At 35.1% G+C, this 8,920-nt stretch overlaps 1 protein-coding gene across 2 annotated transcripts in view; it reads right to left on the bottom strand.

The window, feature by feature from the left end:
* Window positions 1-3,475: 3,475 nt before the first annotated feature.
* The window catches only part of LOC106157619 (nuclear receptor subfamily 5 group A member 2), a 34,009-nt gene continuing 28,564 nt past the window's right edge, over window positions 3,476-8,920 (bottom strand). For both annotated transcript variants that reach the window (XM_013533337.2, XM_087008850.1), the window contains 5 exons: window positions 7,880-8,020; window positions 6,451-7,169; window positions 5,529-5,636; window positions 4,797-4,950; window positions 3,476-4,052 (listed from right to left, as the gene is read on the bottom strand). In XM_013533337.2, the coding sequence (XP_013388791.2) occupies window positions 3,805-4,052; window positions 4,797-4,950; window positions 5,529-5,636; window positions 6,451-7,169; window positions 7,880-8,020 (1,370 nt within the window). In that variant the 3' untranslated portion in view covers window positions 3,476-3,804. The remainder of the gene's footprint in view (window positions 4,053-4,796; window positions 4,951-5,528; window positions 5,637-6,450; window positions 7,170-7,879; window positions 8,021-8,920) is intronic.

The following is an 8,920-nucleotide window of genomic DNA, read 5'->3' as shown; positions in this document are numbered from 1 at the left end:
CTACAACCATCCATTAAATCTAATCAAAATGTATAAGAGAAATTATACTGAACAACTTCTTAAGGGTTGAATTCTGCTATCAAAAGCATAATTCAGGCTTTAGAAGGGTTTTCTTTTAAAGAGAACGTCCATAATTAGCACTGAATCATCAATCCTTTCACTTCTTACAATTTTTTTGACTGAGATGGGGAAATTTTGTAGGGTGGATATCTTCTAGTGAGAAGAATTGATCATTTTTTTTTTCAAATGCAAATAGGCAATTGTCACAATCAACCCAGTTAAATATAATGAGCCCAGATGCATCAATACAATGTAATAATCATTCAAATACTTTCCAAACAACAGTGACATGGTTACTTGGGGTGGAATAAATTTTAAATGGAAATTTTACTACATGTACATTTGTTTCAAATCATCTACATATTGACAAGGAACAGTCTTAGACTGAATTACCAGAAATTTAGATCGATCCATCTGGATCGACCTAACTCCCTGGGTGTTAGATCAATCCACATGGATCGACATAGCTCCCTGGGGGTTCACGCTAAATTGCTGTCAACCGAGCGCACGACAGTTAATTACCCCCTTACAGCTTTTAGTTGGCAGGACAGATATTTAAGCCGGTTAAGCGGACACCAATCTAGTGAGACTCCTCAGGAGGATAGATTGATCTAAATATCTATGGGAATGGGGTCTTACAGATTTTTTGATCACTGATTTAGTGTGAGTGCCTCATTTTGACACCAAATATTACAATAATACTATTTTCACTGCCATTTTTGTCTTACCACTTTAATAAGAAAAAGGACTTTTTAATAACAACTATTTGTTTGAAAAACAAAGCAAATTAACCTCAAAGCCACAGTTAATGTAGTACTAATAATGTCCTATTTGAATTTTTACATTCAGTAATGAAATAACCGTGACCCTGAATTTTAAAGACTTGAAAAAAGAAGCAAGTATGGAAGGCAAAAATTAAATCTTAATGTTACAATGTCTTTACCTTTTGTACTTTGTACAGTATACCAAATACAACAAAGTTATGTAACTTATTATACAATATAATAACAAATTTAAAATGTCTTAAAGCTCCCACCAATTTGGGAGACATTGTACCTAGGCAGTAATAGCTGATTTTTTGGTACCCAACATCCCAACAACAGTGTCACACTTAAAAAAGAAACTGATAGAAGAAAACTACCATTCTGCTCCGCAGACATGAAGTAAATAAAATCTGAAGCATTTTCAACAAAATATATAATATTATATATTTACAACCACTGGCATGGGTTAAAATCATGTTTTCTTATCAAAAGCATTACCTCTGGACCACTAAATATGTATAGATGGCCACAAATCATTAAGCTGCTGCCTTAAACTCCTCAAACGTGTACAACAAAATGTCACCTCTGACCCAAATAACCTTGTCATTATCTGTAAATGCTCTTTACAAAAAAAAAAAAAAAAAAACTTGGCTTGTTTTCAAGCAGAAATGTCCATAATATCCACACAATCTGACCAGTATAATATACAAAATCATAGTGTACATCATTGACTATGCTGAAAATTACAACTCATTACATTGGGAAGCCTAAGTGACTGTAAAGGAAGGGTATAGAAAGACACCAGACTCATGTACAAATTGGCAAGAAAATACCTTTTAAATTTAGCAAAAAAAGTTTGATTATTCTGCCTTAAGCATATACTTAATTGTTGTAGAATAAAATGCCGAGGCATTTTTTTTTCTTCAACACAGACTTTCTTTTATCTTTACCAATCCCAGTTGAATTAAAAGATGATGGAGAAGACACTGCAGCTGTCCTCCCGCTTACTGTACATGTTCAAACTCAAAAATTCTACAGTCCACTTCCCTGCCTTTGGTTAAAAGTTTTTGGTGAAAATAAGATAGTAACAGCTTCTATATCAACAGGTTGTCAGTTTTAGAGACAAAAGAAGCCAAAAACTCAAGCATTCGGTATTCCAAATCCTACCAAAATCTTATAAAGCTAATTTTCAACCCCTCCATTATCAGAAAACATACAGATTACCAATAAAAGATATGCCATTCACAGGTTTAATGTAATTTTCATCTAACCTTGTGTTCCTTACATTTCTTGTCAATTGTCTCCAGCAAGTCACAAACATAGATGTCACCCCTCTCAAAGATATAACATAATAAGGTCTTTTTTTACAGTTAAGTCTATTGACTGCAGATTTTGTTTCACAGAGGGCTTGGTCCAAATATTGCACTAAGTGTGGTAAATTGAGCATGTGATGAATTCTTAGGGGGGAATACCTTGCAAATACTCACAAAGCACATTATCTGGCACATAGTATAAAAATGACAAGATTTTTTTTGTGTCACGGATACAATTTCATTCAAATTTTGTGAACAAATAATTGGCAATAAATTAAATTATGTAACAGATGTGGTTTTGGAGTCAAAATATTTTTTGGAGGTTTCTGCCATTTCTCCAACTAGGAACATCTATCTACATAATTTCAAGGCATTGTTTATCTATCAAGAGGATACAAACTATACTTTAAATTATTCTTATGAGACACAGTTCAGATTTTATCAACAAATATGTGGACTTAGCCTTTTCTTTAAATGGTTTTCTGACTTTTATATCTCTGTATCAAAAACCTTAAACAAAAAGCCTTCAACAATCCTGTACCATCACTGGAAATTTTATGATTGTCTATCAAATGATTAACAAATAGTGTTTGAAACAAATTGTGATCCTGTTCCAACTTAAAGAAACCACCCACTAAAACACTGGGGCAGAACTCCAGTGATACTGCCAAAAAAGCTTGAAAGATAGTGAGCTGTGCAATGCACATTAAAATCAAGGCATGAGTAAGCTCAGCATCTGTGTTTTATAACATGGGCACATTTGACACAAAGAAAGCCTGAATATGTAGTTACTCTGTGAAGATATTATTTTAAGTAAACTGTTAGTAAATAAATAAATAAATAAATAAAAATAAAAAAAGAGAGACAAAATGCCAGAGTAATTTCTCCACTCTACCTCTGAATTGGGAGTCCAATACCCCTGAATGACATGTCTCTTGAAATTATTGTGCAGAAAATCTTCCTCTGTCATTCACAAAGATAAAATACAAATTAACATAAGTATATCTGCAAAAAAACTTGATGTTTGCCATAAGCGATTCTCAATCTTCTCAATACATAGGCAAACTTGATTTGAAAAGAGATGACATTGAATCTACTTCTTAATTTTGGATGTAAGATAAACATAATGAATGAGCCTTACACCCAGAAGCAAGGTATTCCCCACCTAAAGTCAGATGCAACAGCAGCATGCGGCAACACTCATGTTTTGTTCATTCCAATTACAATTTATGTCATTACTTTTAATTCTGCAAAACATACTTTTTATTTGGAAGAGTCTCCATTAGAGAATTAGAAAAATTATACGGGGAGATGATCAGCAAAAAGAAAATCAAATGCCATGTTTCCACTCCTTATTTTATTGAAAGCCACTTGGCTTATCTGTTAAGCCAAATGTCTTCTTATCTCTCCAAAACTGGCCAGGTCTTTTTTTCTGACACAACCATTGAGAGAAAGAGAGCTAGAGAGAGAGAGGGAGAGAAAGAGAAAGAAAGTAAGAGACAAAGATGAGACGTACACAAACATGCTGCACAATTATTCATGTCCTAATGCTACTAGATGTGATAACATTTCATCACAATCACGCATATCACAGTTTCACCAACGATATCTTCCTCTTTCCATTTTTCTGCACAGGAGCAAGCCAATTTCCTATTTCAAACAACCATTCATTTCCTCTTGGCATGTAACATCTCCATTAACAGAGTCTGTTCTGGTACATCCCCATGAAGGTGTCGATAGTACAGATATTCCTCAACCCGTATACTCAACAATCGTATCTCAGACATTCGCAGCAATAACTGTCCAAATTTATCCTTAAAGTCTGGGTTAAACAGCATACTGTACTCCAAAAGGGTTGCGTTAATCCGCTCTTGGCATTGTTCGACATAACGCTGCTCCAAGACACCGTTTACATCTATAACAGACAAAGGTGAACTATTAAAACTTGAAATATCTTATAATCAAAGTTTTGGAGAAAATAAATATAAAATGCTTTATTCTTTCTAAAATACAGCACTCAAAAATAAAAAGAAGGTAAAAGCTTTTGATAAATTTAAAAATTCCCCCAAAAAATAGTACAATGAAAATCATAAATTGACAAAGGGTGGTACAAAATTCAACATTTAAGCAGGAATACACAAAGATTATCAATTAAATATATAAAAAAAACTATACAAAGCTTTAAACTTCAAAAATTACTATACACAAATTTTCCAGCTGATCTCTAATTGATGTTGTGGTGTACATCGATCAGTTCACTGATGGGGAATTTAAATTCCAATATAATCAATTCACTCTGCTATTTTAAAATGCAGTTTTTCAACAGTGATATCAATATCTTTACTAAGAAAGGATGTCAAATACCTGATATATGAAAACCTGTCATTACATATGAAAGCCCACGAAATGGCATTTTAATGAGTCCTGGGCATATTTTGCCAAATATTACCTCCAAGCAATCACATTTCCTTGCAAAACAAATTTAATCTGTTTTTACTCAAGTGTTCCACTTCTTATATGTTCTGTCATTTAACACTTTTCTTTTGGGTTGTGCAAAAGATCATTCAACGGGCTCATTCCCATTGAAACTACCTGTCTATATAAATTAATCCATCTCTGTGGGGACTCTCGCTAAATGTAATCAGTTTGCCTGGCTTACCTGGATTGAGCAATAACAGGTATTTAAGACACAGGTATTCATTGTGATCCAGTTTCAGCTCCTGGAACTTTTTGACTAGATCTGACAGCCGGTTCTTGATATCTACTACATCGAGGGAGTTCATATACTCTGCCCTTAGCAGTTGCCCTGTTGGCTGAAATGACAAGGAAAAATGTCTTTATATATCCACATTCTGTGTGTGTGAGCAAAATGAAGAGAGCTTGAACACCTTAAAAATAACACCTTTTATCCCCCCTCCGGAGTTATATAGTCTGTGTGATATGCTCTGAGGAGGACTGTGGTGGGATTTCAAGGGGGTGGGGAAAAGGATGAGGTTTCTAGCCAAAATGTACAGTTTTTTTTTTTTAAGTTACATGTATATCCAGAATTTTGCTAAGGAAGAGGGAACAAGCATATAATATTGCATTGCTTAAAAACAGTACAATTTTACTATAATATATAGATACAATTGCTACGTTTTGTCCCCTCCCCCTTTATTTGTATTGGGGGAGGGGCAGATGGTGCACTTTATGATTAGGGGTGAAGTGTCTACTGTGCTGCCCCCACCCTCACCCCTAAAAAATTCTGCATTAGATGCTCTGTCTTAACAATAAACTAATGTGAATACAATAAGATTAAAGCTACTGCACAAAAATGGTTCATAACCAAATGCAGGGAATCAAAGACACTAAAACCAATACATAACCCATGAGGGATGGCATGCTATCTTACCAGTACTATATCAGATGGCCAACTTTTGTTTTTCATTTGTTTAAAAAGGAAGTCCATAATCAACAGCTCACTCCACGAGTTCTGAAGCAGCTTCATCTGATCTTCAACCTGAAATAGTATATATATAACATAAGCAGCTGCACTAATAGCAAAATGTTTTTTTTTTAATCTGTAATTTGTAGAAGCGAGCACAGTGCATAATCACAATGTTCAAAGAAAACAATACCTGTTAGACCTTAATGCAGCAAAAAATTCATTTTCCAAAAATTTTCTCCCAATCACAAAGGTTTACTATGCGCAATAAAGTTGAGAAAATTACACAAACTACACACATGCATTGTCTATATGTGAAAGCCCAGTTTTAAGGTGCTAAAACAACTACCACTCAACACCTTTCTTATCCAGATCCACTGCTCCTATAATTTCAATCACATTTTTTTTGCATATTTGTGGCCAAAACATCTCTAACAGAAAATCTGCAAAACAATATATTCTAAGAACGACCACAGGTGCAACCCTAGCTGATTTTGTGTCTTGTAGGAATTTTTAGTACTACTGATCAATTATCGAGAAAAGATGAAGATGCCAGGTATTCATGTTACAACAAAGAAATGTGTGCATCTTTTTATTTTGAATCTCATAAAACATCAGAAATAACTCCTGACATTTTCAAGACTTTTCTAAAAAAACAACAAGCAGACAAATCTAATCAAATAAGGTGTTTCATGGCATCAAACAAAGAGACCCAGTAACCATAAATTCAGTGTTCCTCAGTCCAACAAATCGTCACTGCACTTTTTTTAATTTCTTACACTTATACAATACAACCTTTGGCCAACATGAATGTCAGGTAAAGTGATATATTTAAGGGATGAACAGTTTTTTTTTTCAGTCTTATAGCACATAATTGTGCCTAGCGTACCTTTAAGTCTTTGAAGAAAAGAGCTGCCCTGGCCCAGTCCACTAATAAAAACAGCATCTGATCTGCCAGCTTGCACAGAATCATCAACAAAGGCTGGACATCCCCAGAAGCAACCTTTGGGATCTGATCCAGAAGAAAGTTAATTACTTTATTCTCCTTTGTTCTATCTCTCTCTGCTTCAATTTTTTGTAAATCTTTCATTAGCTGAGGCAGTTGTGGTAAATATTGCTGCTGTTGTGGCTGACGCTGTTGTTGCTGCTGTTGTTGCTGACGCTGTTGTTGTTGTTGCTGTTGATGCTGGTGTTGTCGTTGCTGCTGCTGTTGTTGTGGTGGTTGGGATTGCTGGTTAAGGTGTGGGACTTGCACCTGTGGCGCCATCTCTACATGACTGTGGGCAACAGGATGTGATAGAAGTCCAGGAGAATACTGAGAGGAGGGAAAAGAAGCCATTCCTTTGGAAGAGTCTGCCATGAAAATGCCCGTGGAGTCCATCTCTCCCTTCGGACCAACTTGGCCACCATTCATATTTAGCATTATGGGGCTAACCTGGTCGCGACTTTGGTCTTGGTCGTACAATGCCAAGCTGTCATTTATTGCTAACTGGCAGGAATTGAGAGAACCACTGCGTTGCCGGACCTGTTGCTGCTTCATGGCACGGTCTCGTTTATACATAGGTCCGAATTTATTTCTTCCTCCTCTCATTCTGTCCTCCCGTACAGCTATAAAGTTAAATTGAAGATTATTATTAAATATTATTAAAAAATGTATGTTCTTTGCTTGAGCATGCCTAAAACTGCAATATGGCCATTCTCAGTAATTCTTTCGGCTGCACAATAGCCCATTTTGGGTAAGAGTTGGAGGATTGCATCTGCTATTTTGATTTTTTTAAAAAGGTAATGGATAGAGGAAAATTAAATTTGGAGCATGGATGCTGGGCAAGTGCAATTGCACAAAAAAAAAGACTAGATTCTTGAAAAGATAAGCTGACTGTGGGTGAACATTAACAAGAGTAGGAAACTACTTAAATTAAATTGTAATTAAAAATAAATATTTCAGATATTTTTAGAAATATGGAACTCTAAAAAATCCATGTAGATGAACCATTTGATAAAATGGAGGACATTTAGGTGTAATCTCCAAGTGACACTTGACAACAATGCTGAATGTTAAAAATGTTATAAACATGACCTGTGCCCATTTTCAGACATCTCATTTTTCTTTCATCATATTTCTTTTTAAGAAAAATTGAAAGATGAGATGCACCAGGAATTTCCCAGAAATATTTTATGCAGGTAAGATCTTTAATCTTTTATTAGTTATTCATGTGAGTATCTAGAGTTGGTTTAATTGAGCAGCATGCGATCTTTTACTGTGGCATTCTGCCACTTCAACATGTTAAAATCTGACAGAAGTCATGCTGAAACAGTACCTTCTAGCTTCATTCCAACTAGTAAGCATTTCTGAAATCTACAATATGGACAGCGTTTCCTCTGACTTTTGTCTATGTGGCAGCTTTGGTCATCTACGCAAGAGTAGACTTTTTTATTCTGGACTGTGCGCTTGAAAAAACCTGCAAAGAACAATTGAGCAATTGAGCACAAAGCCAATACTGTTCATAAACCCAGAATTTTATAGTATTTAAACTATAATGATGGATGTGTTCAATAACAATGACTGGTTCTATCTGCAAGCTTAGCCTGCTTAAGAAAATAACTGAACTGCTTCATTTCATATCATTATTGTAAAACGGTAGAAAATTAATTGATAATAAGGTTTCCACAGAAAACACACATGCTCTGGTAGTCTACTGACAAAGTAAATCTATTTCTAGAAACATGTATCTCCTATTATAAACCCTTTAAAACTAATTAACAACATTTCATTAAAAAATATGTCCAATGTAACTAAGTTTAAATAGACTTAAGGCCAGTGATAGTAAAAGGACCAAAGTCATAGAAACAAAGCCCTGGGCTTATAAGTTTTTATAAAAAATTAAAACAAACTTCCCAAAAGGCCAATTAAAGACGGGGATTAAGTACAGTGTCCAACGGATGACGCTCTGGCGCCAATTTGAGGGGAAAAATGCCGTTTTCGGTATTGGGATTTTCTCTATAACCAAGACAGCTATTCAAGTGATTCAAAAGGCCTCATAAAGCTGGGTGAAAGCACTACAGCGGGGTACCAGGGAATTGTCTTAAACTATTTACTTTTGATTTTATCATCTTTTACGTTAAATCAGCCCATATTTCAATGGGTTATTCACTTCAAAAGGCAATAACTTTCAAACAAACAATTTCCTCTTAAACCCCTGATATCATGCTGTAGTCCACATTCCTAACAACAATAGGTGCAACTTTTGTAACGATAGGTTGCTCAGATAGTGAGATATACTTGGCAGCGATTCACTTATCTCGTCAATATAGAAAGCTGTTAAAACAGCCAAAAACGTTCACAGGTTGGTTAACAGGGC

Source organism: Lingula anatina, chromosome 3 (assembly GCF_051362555.1).
Source record: "Lingula anatina isolate TDL-2025a chromosome 3, LinAna3.0, whole genome shotgun sequence".
NCBI lineage: Eukaryota > Metazoa > Brachiopoda > Lingulata > Lingulida > Lingulidae > Lingula > Lingula anatina.
This window is presented reverse-complemented; position numbering and strand designations above follow the sequence as displayed.